Raw genomic sequence first — 24,443 nt, 5'->3', positions numbered from 1 at the left:
AGGATGAGCAGTAGAGCTAATTTCTATCCCTGGTCGGAAAAGATGGGCTGACCTTAAGGTAGGAACATTTTGGGGAGAACAGTTGCCTCTGGCCAGGACACAGCACCCCAGGGACCCTTCAGATGGAGTAGTGGTGGGCCTGCTCCAAACCTCTGTCATGGTCTTCCCCGGAGACCCAGCGGGGGTCTGAGGAGACTGCAGCCAGCCAGGAGAAGTCAGGGGATGGGGACCTTGATCAGGGGCCTCCCCAGAGCTCCCCAGTGGAAGACAACTTCCTCATGTCCTCCTGGGCTGTGGCGGGGCCTACTCACCCACACAGGCCGTGCCGTCCTCGTTGGGCTCATAGCCCCGACTGCACCTCTTGTTGGTCCGGCACCTATAACTTCCGTACGTGTTGACACACACGGGCTTGTCTCGAGGGCACACGAAGGGGAACTGGATGCATTCGTTGGTGTCTGAAAGGTGAGGGGAGTCACTCACCAGGGAGGTGTGGGGCAGTGGGTCCTTGCTCAGGCTCTGTGGCCCCACCTACTCTGTGACCTTGGGCATGTCCTTCTCTCCAGGCCTCAACTTCCTCAACTTTAGTCCTTTTGGCTGGTTCGTTCTCTTCTTGACCTCTACATGTTGGGGGTGTCAGGCTTGGTCCTGGATCTTCTAGCTACCACACTTTCAGTAGGTGGTCCCTTCATACGTGGATGATTCCAGATTCCTATCTCCAGCCCCAACCTGTCCCTGGGGCTCCAGACTTGTGAATCTAACATGCATCTCACGCTCAGTAGGCCCAAAATGGAACTCTAAGTCCCCCAGCCCTCAAACTTCTTCCGCCCCGACCGCATCTCGCCTAAGTCCGTCACACCACCGTCACCCACTCACTGCTCGAGCACAGACAGGAGCAATGCCTAGTTCCTCCTTTTCCCTTACCTCTGCAGGCAATTTTGCAACAGACCCTGCCGTTCTGCCCCCATAGGACCCCTCTGTCGGTCCGGCTCCTGCTCTGCCACAGCCCATCCCAGCCTGCACCACCTGTTGCCCGGACGTCCTCAGCCACCTCCGGACCGGCACCCTGGCTTCCACACTTCCCTCCAGTCTAATCTGCAATTCAGCAGCCAGGCTAATCTTCTGAAAATGTGAATCACACATGCCACCCTCCTGCTTAACTGCAAAGGGCCCTAGGAACAAAACCCGGACACCTGGAGACCCTCCCTGACTTAGCGCCTGACTCTGCCACCGTCTCCAGGGACGCCAGCCTCCCTCCCATTCCTTTCACATGCCAAGCCTTGTTCCTGCCTCATGCTATTTGCTCCTGCTCTTCCCTCAGCTCTTTCTGGGGCTGGACCTTCTCGTCCTTCAGGTTTCGACTCAAAGGTCTTCTCCCTGACCACTTCATCTAGAACAATCTCCAGAGACACCTTGCTTAAAGGGTTCTTAGCCCATCTCATCTGGCTGCCAGGTCACACGTTTGTGGTTCCCCTCGCTCGAGCAAACGCGGCTGTGGGCAGGTCCTTGGCCTGCTCCCCCGGCACCCCGCATGGGCTCATAAACATCCGCTGGGTGACGAGAAGGACGAGGTGGCCCGGAGAGTGACCTCACAGGGTCCCGCCGGTGCTCATGCAGACGCTGGAATTTCTGTTTACACGCACAGTCTGTGTAGAGTAGCCAGGGCGGGGACACAGAGAGTGGAGGGGACTCCTTTCCTCCCAGGCCACCCTCACAACTGTCATCCTCCACTTTCTCACTGGTGGCCCTTTGCCCACGTGGCGCCTTCCACCCGAACACTTTCTTCCCTCTCCCTGCCTGGCAAACTCCCCATCACCCCCAGGTTTCAGCTTAGACCTTGTTTTCTCTGGGGGCACCTTCCCTAGCTGGTGTAGGCCCCACCTTTGGGCTCCCACGCCCTCCCCCCCCAGCCCTGCTTGCACCGCGTGGTCATCACTGTTTACCCATGTGCCTCTCCCACTGGCTCTAAGCTCCGGGAGGGCAGGGGCGGTGTCTGTCTTGTCGACTCGTGAATCTCAGGAGCAAACCCGCTGGCCTGGGACGCGGGAGCACGTGCACAGTGGACTCGGGAAGAGTGCTGCCTGAGGGTCTAGAGGCAGGAGGCGTCCTTGACCTGAGCCCTCCCTGCTGGTCTCTGTCATGGAAGGTATTGGGCTGAGGGTCTTTTAGAGGCTGGGCCTCCTGGCTGCCACTCCAGGCCTTGGAGGACTTTCCGAAGCTCCCCGGGCCCTCACAGAGCTGCCATCCTAGCGGAGTGGCAGCTACCTGCCCCCCAGTTCTGCACGAGGCTAAAATGTCCCTTCTGTTCTGTGACCACACTCCACAGCCTGGTTTGCTCCAATGCCCCTGGCGATGCCTGTCCTTGTCCACCAGCCCCTGTGCCTGCTGCCCTACCGGCTGGCCAAGCCGCAGCCGCCAGCTGTCCGCGGAAGACGCACGTGCACGTAGCCACCGTGGCCGCCCGTAGCCAGGCCTCCCCGCGAGCGCTGTACGCGCTCTGTGTCTCCTCCCCATGCCCGCTCTCCCTGTGTGCACGGCAGGAAGCACTCTCAGTTCCCAGAACAGCAGTGACTCAGCCTGCTGGCCGCTAACATCACTCCCACCTTGGTGAGTCACATGGCAGTTGTCTGGGCATCTGGAGCCCCAGGGACAAACAGCGCACTTCCCTCCCCCCCTTTCTCCTCTGGTCTGCAATCTGAGCTTTGCCAGGGCTCAGGCTGACGTTCCCCAGGGAGAGTCTGGCCTCTTCCCCCTCCCCTGGTACCCTCGAGCAACTCACCCATGCAATGGCCATTTTCCTGCTGGGAGAATCCTTGGCCGCACTGCAGGGTGGGCAGAAGCAGAGACATGAGTGAGCGGAGAAGATCCCACCTCGGTTTCTGTCCTAATCACAGCCACAGAGCGGCTGTCACCTTGACCCCAGAATGAGGGGTGCTCGTCGCTCTGGGCCTGGGGGCAGCCCCTCCCTGCCAGGACTCCTTCCCTTGCACTGAGACTAGTGGGCTGGGGGAAGGACGGGAGCACATTCATTCGGACGCCTGCTCGTCCTGCTCCCGTGGTGGGATCCGTGTGCCTGAGCTGGGACGCCTAACAGAGCCTGCCCCTCTTCAACTACAAAGCCCGGCCTAAACTGCAAGTGGAGGGATCACTCTGAAGCCTGCCCTCTGCCGAAATTTCCCCCATTCTAGGGGCAAAGTCTGCAAATTCCAGGGAGTCCAGCTGCAGCCCATGGCGCTGTGGGTGGGGCCTGCTTTTCTGGCTCTGAGGCCCGGACACCCTCGCTCACCTCCAAGGGGGCTGGGTCCTCAAGTCTGTCCTCATCCCGGGGGTAGGGGATCTCCAGCACCGAGTTCATCTCCTCACTGGCCACACCCCGGCTCGCCATCTTGCCGTCTGGCCACGTCACCTCCACACTGCTGGCTTCATCCTTCCCTGTGGGACAGAACATAGAACTGAATTTTAAATTCTATGTAATTTTAATTAATTTACATTTCCAAAGCCACACATGGCGCAGCTCTAGAACTTACGTTCCAGTGGATAGGCCAATCAGCATGAAGCTGTTTTAGGGGAGAAGGTAAAGCCTGGTGGTAAGCAGGTTGACTTTGCAGTCCTGGGTTCAGATCTTGGCTGGACCACTTGCCTGCTATGTCAGAAAGAACATGGTGAGGGCCGGGCATCTGGGGGACCTGGGGCCAAACTCCAGCTCTGCCACCGACTTGCTGTGTGATCTTGGGCACGTCACTATATTTATGTATTTATATTTATATATAGTCATAGCCTGCCAGAGGCCATGCTTTCTTGTGCCATTGGGAATGTGCCTGCTCTTGGGGGGGCCCCACTCTGGTGGGGATAGACAGGTAAGAAAAGGAACAGAAAAATAATGTCAGATATTGACAAGCTCTGTGAAGAAAACAAAAGTACAGCAAGAGGGTAAAGAGGAACTGGGGGTTGTTTGGGGGCCCTTTCTCATCAGGGTGATCGGGGACAGGCTCTTGGGAAGAAGGCACTTGAGCTGAGCTCCAAATAAAAGCTGAGGTGATGAAGAACGGGATGGTGGAAGGCCCAGGAGAAGCACCCTTCTACAAAGCCACGATGTTTACAGAAGCTCATGGTGAGGCCCAGAGAATATTCACGGAGAATCCATCCGCACACATCCTTAAAGCAACGTGTCACCTGAGGGGTGGAAAGCTGCTTGGAAAGATCTGTCGGGGGTTTAGGCGGTGTCAGAGCGGGCCCCAGCCCCCTGCTTAAGGCATCCGGGCTATCACTGCGGCAAGGACAGGCTAATGGTGATGAACTGGGGTGGGCAGGAGGAGGGGGCTGGGCCTCACCTGTAGGGAGAGGCTCTTGTCCTAATCGGTCACCTGGGAAAGAGGGCAGTGCTCAGCCCAGGTAGGAGAGAGGGTGCAGCCCCTGGTTATCACCCACCAGGGATGACAGATGTGGGCCCGGTGCTCAGGGGCCCACAAATCCAGTCATACCCTCAGGCACCACTCGTGGGCTGAATCAACAACACGTCACCCACGTGTATGTGCTCCTTTCCCCTTAATCTTTGCAGATACTCAGAAAAACAAGGGGAACCGAAGAGGCTGCAGAATTTATAGCAGCTCTGGGTCCTCGTTGTCCACCAGTGGATTTTACCAGGATAGCTACTATGGGGGCGGAGGGTAGCCGGTGACACATTTTCATGTATAAACGAGATTCCTGCATTTTAGGAAAGGGTTGGCAGCCACAACCAGACTTTAAGGGGAACGCATGTGTAGACTCCCCTGTGCAGAGGCCCCGGCTGGGGCGGGGGCTGAGACAGCCTGGCACGGAGCGTCCCCGGGGCACCTTCCTCCCGGGGTCCTAGCACACTACTCAGGGCCTTCCAGAGAAAGCTGCACCTTGCCCAGCGCCTGGATCCTTCCTGCACTGGCCTCCCCTTTGCCTTGCTGCTGCCCTGCTCTATGTGAATGAGGGCGGGGACCAGCTGCCACACTCAGAAGCGTCAAAGGTGAGCTGCCCCTGCCTCTGTGGGCACGGCGGGGCAGCGGCACCTGGGAGAGGCTCCCGGAGCAGACCCAGAAGCCAGAAAATATTTCTCATAAACCTCTCTTCCCCTACTCCCTCTTTCTGTAACAATTCCTTTTGGAGGAGGGGGGTGGACATGGGATTGGGGGGTATCAGCTGTAGGTTTTCTTCTGTGTTTTGAAATAGTCGCTTGACGTTAAAGACACCTGGCATTTGTAGGTTGTACAGTGCCCAAATTAAGTGGCATATATAAAAAGTAAACATTTTTCCATTAAAAAAAGAGACAAAGGATAGCACATGTTTCTCACCTAAGCCAAGAGAACAGCTACACGAATACATTTTCCAGCCTGACTTCAGTGCCACAAATAACTCCGAAGAGTCACCGAATATTCATAGACAATCACACGTTTACATTCTGGGTTTGCAGCCTGTCGTTCTGAGTCCTGCTTCCCCCGTCCTGCACACCCAGGGAGGGGCCGGGGCTATGAGACGAGCAAGCCCAGGAGAACACGCCTCAGTAGAACTTCCTCCTCGGCTGCTGATTGTTTTGCTGACTTGGGCACCCTCTCTGGGGCCTTACTTTCTTCATCTGTAAGATGGGCGTGTGGCCTAGAGCTCCAGCACTCCTGGGGAGGACCGTCCTTCTTTGCAATGTGAGCCCTGGCCCGGCCGATTGTCCCCTTAGCATCCCCACCTCCACCATCTCTTAGACATGGGGGGCACCCTGTAGTTCCCAAAGCACCTTCATTTGCCGGCAATAACACTGGGGGTAAGTACCCCAAACTGTACCAGCTGATCTCAGGGTTAGCACTGGGTCCTCTTGGCAGCACCATGGGGAAAGTACTAGATTCCGAATTTCCATTTTAGAGATAAAGGGGCTCAGACCTGGGAAGGTGATGTCAATGGCTCGTGGTTGCCCAGCGAGATACATCTGACCCCAAAGCCTTTGCCTGTAATCTGCTCGCTTCACCCCCATGCCTGGCCCCACTACTGGCCAAGCATCGTGCGGGGATCTGGGATTTAGCAGCAAGGAGATGAACCCAGGCCCCAGCCTGTAGGAGCTGCATCCCGTGGGGGCAATGAACACAGTGATTGTAATGAACTGGGAACAGGCCGCTGTAGCATGGGTGCCACTTGGTGGGAGAGGCGGGCCTTCAAGTCGTCCGATCTGGGTGCTGCAGGAGTAGTAGGAGTTTGTGAGGCAGAGAAGGGAAGGAAGGAGCAGCCCAGGCAGATGGCATGGCACCGTACAGAGGTATGAAAAGGTCATGTGTATTTGAAGATCAGGGAGAAGTTCGAAGAGGGGGAAGCAGAGCATGTGAGTATGTATTAGGCGGCGGGCGGTGGGGGGAACGGGAGGAGACTGGGCTTTGGCGCCTTCGCGTGTGAGGCTGATGTGAATCCTCTGACTACCCTGCAAGGTGGGCGTTCTAGCCCCACTCTCCAGGTGTAGATATTGGCAGGGTGAAGCGAGTTGCAGGTGTCTGAGCTAGGACTGAAGCCCAGGCTCCTGTCCCCAGGCTTGGCTGTTCCCTCTCAAGTCCCCAGATGTCTCAGGTCTTTCCAGGCACTGTGCAAGGGCAGTGTTGAAGCCGTCTGTCTGACAGGGCTGTGAGTCAGGGAGTGGGGCTGTGAGCGGAGGAGGCCCCATTAACCAGCACAGCTGGGAGGTCAAGAGCAGCAGGGAGTCACCTCCCGCAGCTTTTAAAGGACAAAGGCCAAGGAGGCACAGAGAATTGCGCTTTTCAGAAGAATCACCAGCAAAACAGATGGTGGGAATACAGTTGGTGGAATATTTTTGCACTTTAATAAAGCAATTTTTATGTGGGCCACTGAATGTGCCTTCCCTAAATGAGCACAGCAGGCTCGGAGGCAGCTCTGTCACTCGCACACAATCAGCTGCAAGGAAAGTGGTGTGTGTGTGGCAGGGGTGCCTTCAACGCTTGGGGCGGGCTGGCCAGTGGGTGAGCCCCTATGGGGGCTGCTAGGGGCCAGTAGATTGTGGGTGCTTGTTCTCACTTTCTGGGTTTGGTTGAGCGGCCTCGGCCCTCTGCGGAGCGGGAACTGGAGAGCCAGGGTGTGGCATACGGAGGGTGGGTGCGTGCAGGCTGGGAGGCGGGTTCCAAGCAAGCAGGGTGCGGTGGGGCCCTCCACAAAGGCCGTGAGCAGAAATGCTTGTTGATGAGCCCAGCTGGCCATCTGCACCAGAAGGAGCAGGGAAAGGCCAGGGCAGGGTGCAGAGGCGGGGTGGAACGAGGCCAGGGGCTCCACGGAGCCGGGGTGGGGAGTAGGGTGGTAGCTGACGCTGCCCCGGGAGGGATGGTTCTACAGGGTGAAGCTGAGTGGGCCCTCTGCGAACCCCAGAGAATGAAACATCCATCCGGTGAGGTCCCTGAGTTTTTATTGTGTGGTGCGAGGCAGCCCAGATCTTGGGAGTCAAACACACAAGGGGCGGAGAAGCTAGTCCCTGACCGTGGCTCAGTGCAGAGATGAGCAGAACACACGCGGGCCGAGGAGGCAGGCTGCTGTGGGACACATGCGCATGACCACATCCGTGTCCCTGTCCAGCACCCTTGCCACACCTCGCCTCAAAGTCACAAAGGGAGGAAGGGATCAGGGTCAGCTGGGGTGAGTGGGAGTTCTGTGAGTGCTGGAAGGGAGGCTTCCTTGGGTCGTCTTCCCTCCAGATCACCCCCCCCTGCTCCCGGCACAGCCGGGGGCCCCCCATCTGTGGCTTAGTCATTCGGAACAACAAGGCAGGCCTTTCTTGCATTCGTGTTCCGACTCACGCCTTCTCACCCCGAGCTCCACAACACAAACTGCTCAGAACCAGAAAGCGTCGAACTGCCCATCAGTAGGAGACTTGCTCCATAAATGCCGAGTGCCCTCCCACGGTGAAATACCGAGCAGCACTGAAGGGAAACAAAGGACGGGCGCGCGCTTGGCATGATGTCCACGTTATATTGTTGAGAGGGGGAGAAAAAGCAAGTTTGGAAACCATAGGAAGAGTATATTTGTTGGAAAAAAATCCCCCGAGGAGTATTTATCTGTGACTATACTCCCAGGCCTGTTGCATGTAATGAAAGCATATCACGGAGCATGGATGTGGGAGCGGGCCACCCCACCACCGTACTGAAGACTGCTCCCCACCCCCTCCACATTCCTGATCCCCTCACCCTGTTCTGCATTGCCTTTTTTCATAGCACTTAACATCTTCTAACATTTTATACATTTACCCAGGTATTATGTTTATTATCATATGTTTCTGCTACTTCCGCTAGAACGTAAGATCACCCGCGGCAAGGATCTGTGTCTCGTCAGTGTTCGGCACGTAGTTCGTGCTCAGTGAGTCAGTGCTGACGAAATGAATCAGATGGTACTGGGTGGAGGGAGAAATGTTTACTCTTCACTTAATATTCAAAAGATAATGGTGAGATTATGGGTTCTTTTTCCTTTCTTTTTAATGATGTTGTGATTTCTAATTGTCCTATAATCAACATACAGTGTTCTTACAATCAGGAAAACCATTAAATCCTTCTAAGAACGTGTGCAAGCACGGGTCTCCCCGCAGGGCTCCTGGTGCAGGACACCAGCCCTGCCGGCGGCTCCCGGGGGGCCCTGCCCCGGCACAGCATAGCCTGGCTTTGGCTTGCCCGGCGGGGCTGCAGACCCCCGTCTGATCTGCCTGTCCCCCTCCAGCCTGGCTCTTGGCTCTGCCCCCCCACCCCCCAGGTTGGCTTTGGCCTCCCTCTCTAGGCTCTGCTCTTATCAGATGACTCGGTTGTGTGGGCACACCGAACACTCCCGTCTTTGGGCGTTTGTTCAAGCCAGGCTAGCCCCTGGGATGCTCTCTTCCGTCACCCTCCATACCTCCTAAATTCCTACCACCCAGCTAGACCTCGGACTAGGCCCGTGTCCTTGGGAAAGCAGAACTATTTCTCCTGTGCTAGTCCTCGCACAGCCCCTGGGCCAGTGTGACAGGACGTCCAGATCTGCCTTGCCCCAGAATCCCTGTGTCCATCTGCCTTTTTCACTGGACCGTGAGCCTGGAGGGCAGGGAGTATTTCTTTTTTGTCTCATCTGTCTCTTTCCCACATCCTCTCTGCGTCTTTTGGTTTCCCTAGCTCCCTGTCTGTCTGCCTGGGTGCCCCACCTCTCTCTTTCCTCAACTCTTCCCTCTATCTGGCCTTCCCTCTTGGCTCCCTCTCTTCCCACCCCATCGCTGGCCCCTCCGTCATTCAGGAAGGCTTGTGCTATGCTGGGTCCATGACGGAGACCCTCCTGGATTGGGGGTCTTGGAGCTGTGGGGATGGAGCCCACCTGCTCCTGGCTGTGTCCCTGCCCCTGGCCCTGCTGCCTGCTCAGCCGCCTCCAGGACTCCCACTGCCAGGCCCAGGGCTGACCCACAGGGACCAGTCCCCAAGAGCAGCCTTCCTTCAGTGTCTCTCTGGGAGTGGATCCTGGCAACGGAGAGGAGCCTACAAGGGGACCCGTGGAGCAGTTTGAGCCAGAGTTCAGAGCCAGAACAAATCCCCTGGCCCTGCCAGATAGCAAGGATTGGCAGCCAGGAGGGGCTCCCCAGCCGGTGCAGCATCTCTAACCCTGAGTATGGGAGGCAGGTGGCTGTGGAGGGGCACGGGGGCTCTCGGGTCCCTGCAATCCCACCAAATGACCTGGCCGAGGCTGCCCATTGGAAAGCACGTCTGTTATCTTGGCAGGGGCAGATTCTGGCCAGAGAGGAGACCCAGTGAGGCCCATAAACATGTCTTAAAATAGCACAGGCCGTCCACGGGATGTGAGGCAGGAGAACCTCAGCTCCAGTCCGTCCTTACGTTGCTATGTGGAGCCTCAATTTCCTTACCTGTACAATGGGGTGGGAGGTGATGTCCAGCCAGACACCTGGATAGACATCCCACCTAGGACACCACGGCAGTCACCCTGGTGATTGGATGGCCTCATATGGGTCGCTTCGTAACTGAGGGGACATGGATGTCCAGGAAGACAGAGGCAGAGCAGGAGGACTTGGCTGGCTCTGCACAGAGCAGCCAGGGGAGGTCAAGCCCTCAGGTTACAGTGGTCAGTCATGACCAAGGAATCAGGGTCCAAATCTAGCCCTGTCTACTTTCTGGAGGTGGGATTCGGGGCAGGTTACTTAGCCTGGGCCTCAGAGTTCTGACCTGTGTAATGGGGTTATGATTTCTCGCACTGTGGTAAGAACCGCGGGAGGTATCTTGTGCAGAGCCCGTCGCCCGGCACCCACCGAGCGCTCAATGACAGTCGGCTACTGCTGTTTTGTGAGGGAGGACGTGTCTTCAAAAGTCATCCTGTACTTGGCCAGCTGAGCCACAGTGACAAATGCTTTAACAGCCAGCCGACCCATCCAGCGCGAAACAGCCCGAGAACAGGCTCGTATAACCAGGTCCCCTAAACATTTATGCTGCTTTTTCAGACGCGTGAATATTATGCGTTCCTATAAAAGCTGGAACACACACACACAATGTGCGGAAACAAATACAAATCACCTAGTCAGGCAGGTCTGGACTCGCGTGTCAGCTCTGCCACCCCTGTATCACGTGACTGTGGCGGGTTCCTTCACTGCTGCGATCTTTAGTTTTCCCATCCGTAGAATGGGGATAAGTAATGCCCATCTCACAGGGGGTCATGAGCATGAAATGACGTAATAGGAGCAAAGTGCCACCTGGAACAACTGAGAATTACTACGTCAGTGCAGCCACTCGGAATCACTGTTCCTACTTCCCGCATTTTCTTTCCATTGTTTCCTTTGCCTGTATGATGTGTGTATAATATTAACATGTATATTAACTTCACACGTATATTAACTTCAGACCATATTGCCTAACGTTAATATTACGTCTCCCCATGAGGTGCTGACGCGTGGGGAGGGCGTCGGACTTCGAGTGCAGGTGTATTTGACTCAAATGCTTTCTTAACCATTGTGCTTTAGTAAAGGCACTCTTGGCTCCTCCACACTTTTTCCAGGATTGCCCCTCCTCTCAAGGAGCCTTTTTAGACTCCCCTCCCCAATTCCCTCCCCAATGCATTTCTTTAAAAACATTTGATGTTGAAATAATTCTAGATTCACAGGAAGTTGCGAAGATAGCACAGAAAGGCCCTGTGTACCTTTCCCCCAGTTTCCCTCAATGGTTAGAGCTGGTGTCCCTATAGCACGATACCAAACCCGGGAGAGTGACGTCGGGGCCATGCGTGCGCACGCGCACGCGCGTGCGTGCGTGGTTTTATGTCATTTTATCACGTGTGGATTTGTGCAGCCTCCACCACAATCAAGATACAGGACTGCTCCACCACCCCAGAGCTCCCTCAGGCTGTCCCTTTATGGTCACACCCACCCCTGGCAACCACTGCTCCATTTTCTGTCTCTGTAATTTTATCATTTCGAGAATATTATATAAATGGAATCAACAGTATGTGACTTTATGAGATGGGCCTTTTTTCCCCACTCCCCATGATGCCCCATGATGCCCTTGAGAGCTATTCAAGTTGCTACGTGTATCAATAGTTCTCTCCTTTTTATTGCTGAGTAATATTCCGTGGTGTGGACGGACAACGTTTGCTGACCCGGTGATCTCCTACGGGGCTCATCCCGGGTGCTTCTAGTCTGGGCTGCTGCCGATCAAGCTACTGTGAATAATCTTGTATAGGTTTTTATGTGGACAGAAGTTTTCATTCATCGGGGATAAATACCTCGGGGTGCGATTGCTGGGTCTTATAGTAGTTGTGTGTTTGGTTTTTTCTTTTTAAAGAAACCGCCAAATGACTGTGCAGAGTTGCCGTACCATGTCGCAGTCCCACCAACGATGCTGGGGGGGGGGGGCGGAGAGCGAGTTTCTCCGCATCTTTGCCCGCATCTGGTGTTATCACTGTCTTGTTTTTAGCTGTTCTGATAGGTGTGTGGTGACAGCTCCTGCACACTACAGATACACTGGACAGCTGCTTCAGTGCTGTCCGTATATCTGTGCCTTTATACATATAAACAGAGAGTACGATTTTCTTGCTTCCCCTCCTCCACACGGGAACCAGTTTTCACCCCTGAGGGTGAACGCACGGCCCTGGAGAACGTGCGGCTTCTCTAAGCCTTTTAGCTCAGGGAAGGCACCAGGGGTTTGGCGAGGCTCTAGTCACCAAGCTGGCTCCAAGAGGCCAGGAAAAGAGCTGGTTTGGGCAAGTCCGGTACAGGCCAATGTTGGAGCAGGGCCCTGGTCTTGGACACAAGGAGGATTAAGTCCTCTGACCCCCAGGTGAATGAATTCAGCGGAGGACAGTGGCAAGGGCCCCTGCGAGGGGCGGGGCATGGAAACCTCCCACTGGGGCTCAGGTTCATTTCGGAGCAGGGTTGCGCGCGTGGCTGGTGTCTGCCATGGCCGTCACCAGACCTGGAAGTACCGTGCACCCGGCAGCTGCTGGGGCTGCGAGTCGTCTGTTACGGAGCGTGTGTCAGGCCGCATTTTCAGGAACCCACCGTCCGTGTGCAACAGCTCATTGCCCCCTGCCCCCGGCCCCGACTCACCTAAGCCGAAGTGTGCCACGGGCTCCATCTCACACAGGTAGCCCGAGCCCCCGTCGATAATCCTCAGGTGGGCCCCGCTCTTCTTGGTGTACAGCACGACCTTAGCTCCCCTGGCGAAGGCCCCGAACTGGGTCCGAGGCACCACTCGCAGCCAGTTGTTGCTGAACCCCTGCAGGGAGGGAGGAAGGCAGGTGAGTTGCAGGAAGGGCAGGGAGGGAGGAAGAGGAAGAGAAGGAAGAGAGGAAGAAGGCGAACGAGGCAGACTGGCTGAAGTTTGGAAAGAGAGGCCCTGGGAAAACGAGGGAAAAGCCCATAGACTCCGGAAAAACAGTTTTGGGAGCAGTGTCTGGGGCAGGCAGAGGGGCCTCTCCCACCGGCAGCCCTTCTTGGAGTCTTACTGAGCGGCTGCAGTCTATTCCCTGGGTTTCCATTTCCCACCACGCTGGGCAAGCAAGCATCCCGGCGCCTCTGCCCTCGTCCACCTTAGACCCAGGGGAGCACACGGGGCCAGGCTCCACGGGTCCCGGGGTCCATGCACACCTGGTTCCCCCGGAAGACAGACAGCGGCTGAGCCATGGACTCCCCGTGGGACAAGATGAGGTCCAGCATCCCGTCTCCGTCGAAGTCTGTCACCACACCCCCTGCAACAACGCAGATTTCACTCTGGCCATCAGCCAGGAGACCCGACAGGGAGAGGGGCTCCCGACCACTGCCGCGTTGTGGTGCACGTGCCCCCGGGGAGGGGGGAGGCCGAGAGCACAACGCTAGGGCAGGAAGCCAGCCGGGAAGCCCCTCTCCTCCGCTTTCCCACAGCCCGCTCATGCCAGGAAATCATGAAGGGGGGCTGCCTTTCCTTTCCCTGAACTTCTGCACTGAGAATGGGTGCAAATCGCTTAGACCATGAGGACTTCTTCCTGATCTTTCTATTATATACGCCCTTTGTCTTTGCAGTTTTTGTCAATGTGTCGTGTTCGCACATTCATGGTCTCCTTTCGGTCCTCACTACAACACAGGTGAGGAGGGCAGATGTCATTACCCCTTCTGTGCATGGGCAGAACTAGACCCAGTAGATCAAGCGCCTCTTCCAAGACCACAGGTGAGGCACGGCAGGACCGGGGCTTGGGACTCCGGATCCAGTGCTCTTTCTCTGCCACCAGGCTGAATGCCAAGAGGGGAGGGCTCGGACTGCAGGACCTGCAGCCTCTCTTTTCCGTCCCCTCCCGCCACCACAGCAGCTACCACCCACGGATTTCCAGAGCCCTGCCCCTGCCCCGACGCTGGAGAAATGGTCATCGTCTCCTCTGCTTCCAGCCTGGGGCTCCTGGGGGCTCACCCTGCCTTAGGGTGTCAGCCTCCAGCATGGCAGGGAAGGAGGGGTCCTGCTCAGTGGGGCTAGCTGCCCCATCCCCCTCTTGCCCTCATCCCGTGCGTGGGTGGAGCTGAGACAGAGGAGTGTGGGCCTGAGCCCCCAGGTGCCCTCACCTGTGCCCCGGCCCTCAGGCTCCAAGGCGTCACCAGGATTGAGCTCCTCGATGAGGGGGTCACCATGTTCCCTGCGGACAACGCTGCAGGAGAAGAGACAGGTCATTCAGAGATGAGTAACATGCTGGCAAGGCGCCTGCGGGCCCCCTGAACCCAGAGGCCCACTCACTCCAGGCTCTGTCCCCGGAGCAGCCCCCAGCCCCACCGTGCACCGGCCACCACCTGGACGCCTGCGGAGCTACTCTCTGCTCACAGAGCCTGCCTATACCCTGCCTGTTCCCTTCCTGGGTTTTAATTTACGTTGGTAAATATTGATTTTTCTTTCTCTAATGGATGAATTATAGACAGCCCGGGGAAGGGCAGTTGATGGATGGAGAAGGGGCAGGGACGCAGCTACCTTCAACTGACCTTCCCTTTCCTTCAAGTGGCCCTGGGCTTCTGAGCTCTGGGTGTACCCAGGATTCGAACCAGTCAGATGCTGCTTCCGCTAAGCCCTCCCTGATCGTCGTGCTGGAAGCGGCGCTCTCCTGCTCGGCCTTGATCACTTTCCGCCTTGTGTTAAATCTGAATGAATGCGTCTGTCGCCCCAGTTAGACTGGGAGCTCTCTGCAGGCGAGGACCACGCGTTCCTCATTCTCACATTTCCCACAGCACCAGCACAGTGCATGGCTCGCAGGAAGCTCCGAGCACGTGTCTGTGGGTGGCGTGGATGAAATCCAGTGGCCAAGAGGGCAGAAAGGGGTCCCTTTGGGCTGCAGGGGCTCTATTTTAAGCTCTGAATCACGGTAATCTGCTTCAGAAAAGCCCACTGTGAATGTCCTGCTCTTTCCCCACACTGAGCTGAATGCTGATGAAGGTGGTGAGCTTTCCTCCGATTTTCCTCACTCATTACATTCTCACGGCCTTGGGTGCTCTGGCCTGGATGTGTGGAGCAATGCTGGGGCAGCCAGGGGGCTGGGAGGGGTCTGATCACTCGCCCGGCGACACCGCGGGCGGCTCTTGTCTGCCCGAGTCACAGAGAGTCACCTGCGGGCTGAGATGTGGCCAGTGACTTCAGGATGGGGCAGGGGTCCCCTGAGCTGGAGCCTGGGGGGCTGAAGGGCAGAGAGCGAACGGAAATGCAGGGGGTGTGCAGAGCCGAGCAGCGGCCCTGGGAGAACCCTCTGTCTGCCTGGGGCATCTGTGCTGAGCACACCCACGTGTGTGGTCTGGGTGGAGGGTGGCGTGCCTGGTTGCACGCGGGCGTGTGCGTAACTGGTAGAGGTACGCGTGCCTCAGCCTGCCAACAACCACGTCCCTTTGACCCCCTGTGTCCTGCGGACTCTGCCACAGCTGGGCAGAGACATTGCTCAGTTCAGGCGACAATGCCGTGAAGGGTTCCTAAAGGTAACCCCAGCAGTTTCACCGCATCGATGTATTTGCCGAACACATTCTTCTGCAGGGATTTCCGCGCGCCGTCCGCCGCGTGGGGGCCTGCAGCTGTGGTGTGCGTCAGGAAGGACGGAGCCAGGGGCCGTGACAGCAGGGAGTCTCACGCACAGCGCCAAAGGCCAACAGCAGAGGGGCCGAGGGGAGGGCGGAGCTGGGCAAGCCCACCCGGGCTTCCTGGAGGAAGGGTCAACTAAGCTGGGACCGGAAGGATGAGTGTGGTCCCTCAGAGGAAGAGGGAGGAGCAAGGGGCAGAGGGGTTGGGCAGTCTGAGGGTCCAGGCCCGGTGCAGCTCAGAACCCAACAAAGCTGGTGGTGTCTGGAGCTCAGCTGTAAATGGGGATGGGGAGGGCGATGAGGCTGGGGGGCAAAGCGGGTGTGTGTGTGTGGGGGGGGGCAGTCGGCTTCCGAAAGGTTTCAAGTGGAAGAGGGGTGTGGCCAGATTTGCAGTTTCAACCCCTTGCTCTGCAGGACTAGCCGGGGACACAGTCCCCTTCAGAGCCAGAGACGGAGAGCAGCATAGGGGTGAAGAGACAGCACAGATCAGAGGCATGTTTCAATGTCAGCAGTGTGACCATCCGTATCCTGGCTGGCCTTGGAGAGTCCCTGTTTGCCTGCTGTCCTGCCATTAACAGGACCCCTTACACTCTCTAAGCATCTGGTTTGGGTGATGAATTCCCTGGTTACCCTGCTCTTTATTGAAAGATCTCGGGCTCAAGCACACGGAGGCTTTGAGTCCCCAGTATCTCCTACAAGGAGACTCCCATGTTCCATTCAGCGACAGCGACAGGTTGGGGCCAAACTTGCAGAGCTGCCCGCGGAACGGCAGCCCCCGCTGTAGCCTCTCGCACTCTGGGCTGCGTGCTCGGGACCCAGCCATCTGCCGCTGGGACTTGGAGCACAGCCGCGTACCTCGGAAGTGGCTCTCACTGCTGTGGCGTGGGGCCACTACGGGGTGACCCTGTCCTCGTCCATGGCAGCCCCAGGCCAGCCCGCCCTTGGGGTGGCCAGAGGGAGGCTGGGGGGTGTGACAGAGCCAGGTGGGCAGGCGGACAGGGGAAGTGCCTGGGTTCTACGGCCAGAGCGACGAGAGCACTAGACTCCCTCGTGCTCAGGGGCCCTGGCGAGTGACACTTTATTAGCCAGAGAAGGAAAGCAGTGTCTCTGTTAACGAGCAATTGATCTTTCGCAATTAATCTGGAAGTTGTGAATAAGCTTTTTGCAAGGCACCTAATTAGTAAATCTAGTGCCTTCGGGGGGTGATTACATCCAGTCAGGATTGATGCTTTGTTAATAATTATATTTTAAAACATGCTTAGTCACAGCTCTTGCCTTTTATTAATAGTTGCCCCCCCCACCCCAGGGTAGGGGTTGCAGGCCCCGGGGAGCTGAGGTGATCCGGCCCATTTCCTGAATCCAAGGCCCCCTGCTCCACCTGCCTCCTCTCCCCACTGGCTCCTGAGCCCCAGTACCATGTTCTAGGCCAGGAACAGTGTTGTCTCAGGCCACATGGGTCCTGAGGTTCCCCAATAGCAGTTCTCAAGCTCTAGAGTGACAAGAATCCCCTGATGCCCAGTGCGCTTGTTAAAAATAGAGATTCCTGGCCTCGCCCCTGGAAATGCTGATTCAGGAGAACTGGGTGGGCTTCTGTACTTTAAATAAGCACTTGGGGTGATTCTGATGCCGATGGTCCCCGGCCCCTCTTAGAGAAGTATTGCCTCCGAACATCCAACCTTTCCTCCCCAGATAAAGAGGCTTGCAGATTCCTTCCATCTGTCACTCCCTTTTCCTTGTCTACTATTAATCGTCTTATCCAGCATTTCCCAAGGGATGTTTTGCAGAGCACCAGTCCCAAGAGGAAAATCTTTGAAAGAGGTGTCCTGTGGTCTAATCTATTTGGAATACTGCATCTACCTTTCAGAAAGTAAAAACACTCATGGTCATGTTAAGGCTCTGAGAAGTCCCGCAACCAGTAAACCTGCCTGTTTGCTTACCCCAGGCGCACCCAAGCAGATTTGACTCTGTAACTCCTTTTTGTGGTAGTGTGGATTTCTCTCCTGTAGAGCTTGGCTTCTGGGCACACTTTGGGCCATGTCCCTCTGCCCATTTCCCCCGCAACAGCAGGAGGCCGGCTTCCTGCCCAAGATCTGCCCTCCATTCCACAGCCTCTTGCTCAATCCCTCCTTCCCTCCTCTCTGTTCGTTCATCAGGGGACCTTCCTGCACCTCAGTCCTGGGAACTCCCCTCTGAGTCCTACACCTTCCTCCCCGACTCCCAGCCCGCGAGAGTGAGAGGCCACTGGCCAGCCTAAAGCACCTACCGGAAGAGCCGGTTGGCTGAGGAGCTGCGGTGGGCAAAGTTGTTGAAGAAGATCTCCAGCTCCTGGTCATTGTCAAAGTCGGCGGCGATGACTGTGCGGACAGGGGACGGCATGGAGAACTTGGGCGAGGCAATGTCCTGGCAGGGGAGAGGGTGCAGGTCAGCAGACAGAGGTCTGTGTGTGTGGGGTGACACTCTGTGTGTGGGTGCAATCCAAGAGAAGAGACACCGACCGAACACCTCCTTTCTCACCTTCCCTGGAAGGGAACTGTGGTGGCTGCACCCACGACCACAAAGATTGCTTGTAGGAGGACAAGGAAGTGAGAGGGACAGTCCAATTCACACCAGCGAAGCACCTGGCTGTTCCCTGGTCAGGGTCACACTCAGCCCTCCCATCAGGCACTTGAGGCAGGACAGACATTAGCATTCCCATTTTACAGGGAAGGGGATTGTGTCCTGCAGGAGGGAGGGGGGAATCCCCCGTGGTCACAGCTAATGATGGGGCGGTAGCTGGGGCTTCTTTCTCAAGATGCTATGCCCTTCCTCCTCTGTAAGAGAGTCAGAAGTGGGGGGTGGGGGCCCCTGGAAAGTGCTGTGCGTTTGATCCAGGCTTCTCTGCCGCCTAGCTGTGTGATCTTAGGCAAGTTATCAACCTCTTAGGTCTCTCTCCATCAGTAACGTGGGGATAGTGGCTCAGGCCGTGGGCACCGCATGTAAAATGCTTGGCAAGCACTGGGCGCGAAACAGGTCCCCAACGTCTGTCCTGGCCTTGCTCACGCGCTCAGTCCCGTGAAGGCAGCAGAGGTGGCTTCTAGCTGTGTTTCCGCTGTTAGCTTGTGTTTTTTTCTTGGAAGTCTTTCGATTTTTTTGGAGACTCTTGCTTTGGGGGTTTGCAGGATCAGATACACCTGTCCCCGGTTCACGGGGAGACCTTAAGCCCAGGAGAGCCCAGCTTGGACCTCAAAGTGCTGACACAGCCTTGGTGGACCCGGCAAAGGGTTCCAGGTGTGGGACTTCCTTTGAAATAGAAGAAGCGGCGTGGAGAGCAACCTTTTGATTTTAAGAGTATCCATCACAGATGGTTTTGTCCCTTAAAGATTCTAGCAGCCTGTCTAAATCTCAGGGCCCACGTGGAAAGGGTTGGGAAGGGACAGTTATTGTTTCTGGAAGTGCCCCTCTGCCCACTGGCCTGGCCCTGCTCCTTGGCCTCTCACTGCCCCCCCCCCCCCATCAGCTGCAGGAACGAGGCAGCCTGGGGCAGCCGGTGAGCTGCCTGTTCTGGGGAGGTGGGAGGGGGGTTGTCCCCATCAGTGCAGTAATGAGGCTGATTAAGAGCCTGGCCAGTTGGCCAGGGTGGGCTGAGCAGGGCCCTAAGAGCTGGAGGAAAAGAGACCTCAGGCTCTCTAACTCATCATTATTCTATCGATCCTATAAAAATGGAAACCTCCAGAGCTCCCTTGGGGTTGCCCCACTGGACGCCCGGGGTTCAGAGACAATGGACGTAAAGCGCTTAGCACAGTTCCTGGCACATGGAAGGCACCTGATAAACGGGGCGTCTATTACCATTATTATCACTCCCGTGAGCTCGGGAAGGGGCACCAGAAGGCCTGGCCGCGTTCCTCAACTGGTGTCTGGGCCTGGATCATTCCTTGCTGGGGGGCTGTCCTATGCAGGATAGGACATTTAGCAGCGTCCCTGGCCTCTACCCACTAGACGGCAGTCGCACTCATCTCCCATTTGTAACAACCAAGAATGTCCCAGACACTGTCACATGTCCTGGGGAGTAAATCACCTCCCTAACCTTTGTTAGGACAAAAAGCTGGGGGCACCTGGGTGGCTTAGTTGGTCGAGCATCTGACTCTTGGTTTTGGCTCAGGTCATGATCTCACGGGTCGTGGGATCGAGCCCCATGTTGAGCTCCATGCTCAGTGGGGAGTCTGCTTGAGGATTCTGTCCCTCTGCCCCTCCCCCAACTCGTGTGCTCACTCTCTCTCTAAAATAAATCAATCAATCTTAAAAATAACAAAAAGCTGAATAAAGATGTAAATCATCCAGAACCCCAGGATCAACTGTCTGAGTTCAGGGCACGTCTCCTTCTCACACAGAGAGCCTGGGTCTCAAGAGGGGGAGCAGCTGGGCCTGAGCAACCCCAGCGGGCTGCCTACAAAGGAGGAAGCTTGTGGTGGTGACGCAGACAGAAGGTTCCCAGAGACTCCCCTGGACCCTCAAGCATTAGGCAAATTCTCGCTCCCGCAGGGGATTTTGGCGAGACCTAGGTACCTCCAGAACCATCCGGACTTGCTGTGATCAGTTTCAACCTTCCTAGGAGAGCTCCCTGAGAAAGCTCCAAACTCCAGCTCATTCGGGGGGGGGGGGGGCACCCCTATTCCTGCCGCCCAACAGCCCCTTCGTAGAATTCTTGGCATTGCAGTCTATTGACAGCTAAGGAGGGGACACACAGCGAGGCTGGAGGTCATTTTGACCACCACCTGCCATTTGTCCTTAGGGGGCAGCTGTTGGGAGCTCTGTAGCCTCAACCTCCCCCGTCCCTCTCTTCCCCACTGCACCCTTAACCAGGACTTAAACTTGAAAAGATCAGGTTTTCCAGGAGCCACCTGGAAAAACGCTGCCAATGCGGGAATGAAGCCCAGAGCCTTCAGGGCCCTGTTCTTGCGCACTGTGGGAAGCTGCTGTCCCTGCTGTCCCAGGGGCTCTCTCTGCCTCGGGCACTAGAGACGGTACGGAAGCCCAGGCTGGAGTCCATCACCTTCTCCCAGATATTACCTTCGCCGGGGCTGTCCTGAGCCTCCAGGCCCTGCAGGGCCACAAGCCCCTTCTCATCCTGGTGGGAGGCACAGGCAAGGCCGCACCCCCAGGGCATGCCAGGGCCACACGCCCGTGCTGGGGGCTGGGAGGGGCTGGCAGAGGGTGGAGGTCCCTGCTTACCCGAAAGCGGCCCTTCCCACGGGCGCCCGTCTGCAGGTAGAGCCGGTGAGGGCCGTTCCAGTTGCCGTAGACGATGTCCACTTTGCCATCGCGGTTGAAGTCAGCCAGCGCAACACCTCGCCCGTGCTGGTGGGGGTCGTCCACACCTGCAGAGGGGGGCGGCGGGAAGGGACCCTCAGGGGACCATCCCCTGCGGGGTCTACGAACGCTCGCCTTGCTGGAGCTCATTGGAGAGCAACGGGGAGGGTGTGCCGACCCTGCCCTCCCCGGAGCAGACGGGGAGCCGCAGTGGCCAGCTCAGAATTTCTCCACGGGCGCAGGAGGTGGGACGGCCGTGTGGTTATGAAGGGCACCAGGCTGGCCTTCAGCTGCACATGCCCAGCAAGCACATAGTTTTCACTCAGTTTTGGGGTAGCGCGGGTAGGGGAAGGACACATGGAAATTCTGGAGGACCAACGGCCTCTCCAGCCATCCCCACGCTGCCACTGGGGTATAGCACGTTGGTCATCACTCTTTTGCTTAAATCTCTCCGTGGCTCCCCAGTACTGTTGGGTCAAATTCAAATTCCTGCCTGGGGGGCACAAGGCCTCCCGCCCACCTTATCTGCTCTTTATCTGATACCCCCCCCCCCCCCTTACTCAGAAGCTCTGGCTACCTGTGTTCCTGCCATTCCTCAAATGGACCTTTCTTGTTCCGGCTTCTGGGCCTTTGCTCAAGGTTCTCACTGCTCCTGGAATGCTCTTCCCCTGGCTCTTGGTTACCTGGCTCCTTGTTTTTCTTCTGCTCTCAGCTACTATGTTACCTCCTCAGGGAATCCTTCCCTGACCACTCCCACGAAATCAGTTCCTCCCAGCTACTTTGTTATTTGTCCTGACAGAATCTCGTTCTTTCCCTCTTCTACGCTGATCACAGGGGCCATTATGTTCCTTTGTGGCTTATTTGCTTAGCATCTGGTTTCCCCACTAGACCTTACACTCCGAGGTCAGGGGCCGTCTTCTTGTTCCCCTGTGTTCACGCAGCATCTGTGTGACCTGGTAGTTTTCAGCAAATACTTGCTGAATGAATGAGGAGACATAAATAATTTGACAGAAAGCACCTGGGGATGTTGGCGACAGCAGAGGAAATGCCACATCATAACCCAGAAACCCACAGCGTGCCTTGGGAGCTCGGGGAAGAGAAGCTTGTGTGTCCAATGTCGCCTGCCTCTGCTGTCCCTGCATCTGCCAGTGCGCACTGAGCTGATCCTGGGGGAGGACGGGCTGGCTTTGCCCAGAGGGACGGCCTGACCTCCTGGCCGCCCGAGGCGGATATGTCCGCTCCGGCCCAGCGTGGAGCTGAGAGGCGGTGGATGCTGGCTCTCAATCCCATGCTGACCCTTGTGGAGGACAGAGTGCCGTTGCTCCTAGGCCCTCAGAGATGGCGGGCGGGAGGACAATATAATGGGGGGGGGGTCACAGCATCCAGGGCCCAGGGAGCTCTTGCCGGCTGCAACTACAGAGCTCCTGGGGATGGGAGCCAGGAGAAGGTGGGGGTAGGGCCCCCTGAGAACCTTGGAAGCTGAGTACCCTCTTGGGGGAGGAAGGATCTGGACGATGGGGTGTGTGTGGGGAGAAGAGGCAGTGAGCCCTAGGCTTGAGGAAGAGGCTTTGCCAAGAAGTGGGGTCAGCCTCTAACCTCTAGGATTAATACCCCATTAATTCTCTACAAACTCCCCAGGCCTAACGTCGGTGGCCTTCTGTGTCAGCCCATTTCTCTCCTATCTGCGAGGCACCCCGACAAGGAGCTGGTTCCCTTCCCTGGGAATAATCGGTGCCAGGCTGCATTTCACAGCAGCGTCTGCTTGGATGATGAATGCCCTCTTGACATGTCTTGTTAAACCCCTGCAATCATTCTGACTTTCAATTACGGGCCTAGCACCTTTCCTCTCTCCTCCCGCCAGATACCTTCTCCCACTCCAACTTGCTCGCTCACCTCTGCTCCCATCTCTTTAACACCTTATCAAATCCTCTAGGCTTTCTCCACCACCACCTCCCCTTCATTCTGTGATTTTTCAGCAATGAGAAAATTTGCTGCCGGAGTATATACCACTGTGGAATGTGTGTGTGTGTGTGTGTGTGTGTGTGTGTGTGTGCGCGCGCACGCGTGGGCAGGCCAGGTGGGAGGGCAGGCCCAGGGGAGTGGCCTCCAGCTCTAGCTTTGCCCAGGAAAGAGAAGAGGGAAAGGCACGAGAAGAACTGACTGGCTACGAGTGGAGGGGTGGTGTGCAAAGTGGGCACTCGCGAACAGAGAGCGGGGGATTAGGTACTTGTAAGTCACAGAGGATAGACTGGCAGACGCTCAGGGATTTGATGCTAGCTGTCAGCCCTAGCTGGAGCTTGTAGGACCTTTGATCTATGTGTCTAATTCCCGCTCACCTCTTCTTCGGGAGGCTAGAGCTCCTCCCTATGCTGCCTGGAAAGGGGCGAAATCAATCCTTTCGTTGGCACGGTGGGGAGGAAGTGGGTGGGGAGAAGTGGTTGAAGGACAGACTGATTATATTCACAAACTTTCATTAAGTGTCCCTTCTGCCATTCAGCCAAATTTCTTGGGTGACCACTGTGTGCCAAGTGTTGTGTCAACAATGAACAGTACAGCGTGCAGTCCTTGTAGACACAGATTATTTTAGAGACCTGATTGAGAAGTACATGGAAAGGCAGTGTGAATGCAGAGGAGGGAGTGCGACTCTGCCAGGTAGCACGGAGGGAGGCAGGAAAGGCTTCCTAGAGCTGGGTGTTAGAGGAGAAATAGAATTTCTGCAGATAGAGAAAAGGGAGAAGGCACTTTCAGGCAGAGAGAATGGCAGGTACAAAGGCCCTGAGGCACATGAGGGATGAGCACAAAGGGAAGAAGGGGAGCAGAGCTGGGAGCCTGAAGTACTATTTTGTGTGGATTTTAGTCTCCTTCTTACTTAGCTATTTGTTTGTCTGTTTTCCCCTCTAGAATGTGGATGGCTGTGTATGTGTGCCAGGTAGAATAGGGTGGTATAATCTTGTTGGGGTCAGCATCCCCAGCTCTTAGCTCCACCTGGCACTTAGCAGGGGCTCAATAAATGGTTACTGGATTGAATTCAGTGATTAAGGTGAATGTGGGGAGGAGACCTGGAAAGAGGCAGCGTGGAGGGGAAATTAATGCTGAGGACTCACGCAGGACTCAGAGGAACGTGGGCCAAATCTAGTTGCTGGCAAATGGAAAGTGGTCAGGAGTTCCAGTCCCCCCCTTTCCCCAGCAGCACACATCGCTTCTGGCCTGAGCCTTGGGGGATGTGGGATTGAAGGTGACAAGCAATGTTTCCCTGTGGGGTGCGCACGGTTACTGGTCCCAGTTTCCCCGAGGCCCGCAGGGCCATGCTGGAGGGGGCGGGGTGCCCAGAGGCCCCCGACGGTCTGGGGCACCGAGGGTGCAGGGCAGCAGCCACACTCACCAGCGCTGGCAGCAGCATCCACGAAGGTGCCATCACCCTGGTTGTGGAAGAGGAAGTTGGGCCCGTTCTCGTTGTCACAGAAGATATCTGAGGCACTGTTGCTGAGGATGGGGCCCACGCTGACACCCCGGCCCCCTAGGAGACGACATCAACCCACAGTGAGTGGCGGAAGCAAAGCCTCAGGCCCGCGAGGAGGACGAGGGTGCCTCTGAGGCCTTTGAGAAGCCGCTATGGCGATGCCTCAGAAGAGCT

At 56.6% G+C, this 24,443-nt stretch overlaps 1 protein-coding gene across 2 annotated transcripts in view; it reads right to left on the bottom strand.

The window, feature by feature from the left end:
* CRTAC1 (cartilage acidic protein 1) overlaps positions 1-24,443 on the bottom strand; it is a 150,906-nt gene that overhangs the window by 14,559 nt on the left and 111,904 nt on the right. For both annotated transcript variants that reach the window (XM_044382021.3, XM_026493816.4), the window contains exons 6-14: positions 24,192-24,326; positions 20,732-20,877; positions 17,787-17,923; positions 14,039-14,121; positions 13,097-13,197; positions 12,557-12,725; positions 3,284-3,429; positions 2,777-2,819; positions 312-455 (exon numbers count right to left, since the gene is read on the bottom strand). In XM_044382021.3, coding sequence (XP_044237956.2) covers positions 312-455; positions 2,777-2,819; positions 3,284-3,429; positions 12,557-12,725; positions 13,097-13,197; positions 14,039-14,121; positions 17,787-17,923; positions 20,732-20,877; positions 24,192-24,326 — 1,104 coding nt within the window. The remainder of the gene's footprint in view (positions 1-311; positions 456-2,776; positions 2,820-3,283; positions 3,430-12,556; positions 12,726-13,096; positions 13,198-14,038; positions 14,122-17,786; positions 17,924-20,731; positions 20,878-24,191; positions 24,327-24,443) is intronic.

Source organism: Ursus arctos, unplaced genomic scaffold (genome assembly GCF_023065955.2).
Source record: "Ursus arctos isolate Adak ecotype North America unplaced genomic scaffold, UrsArc2.0 scaffold_7, whole genome shotgun sequence".
NCBI classification, from domain to species: domain Eukaryota; kingdom Metazoa; phylum Chordata; class Mammalia; order Carnivora; family Ursidae; genus Ursus; species Ursus arctos.
The sequence above is the reverse complement of the archived record's forward strand: the minus strand, read 5'-3'. Positions and strand labels throughout refer to the sequence as shown.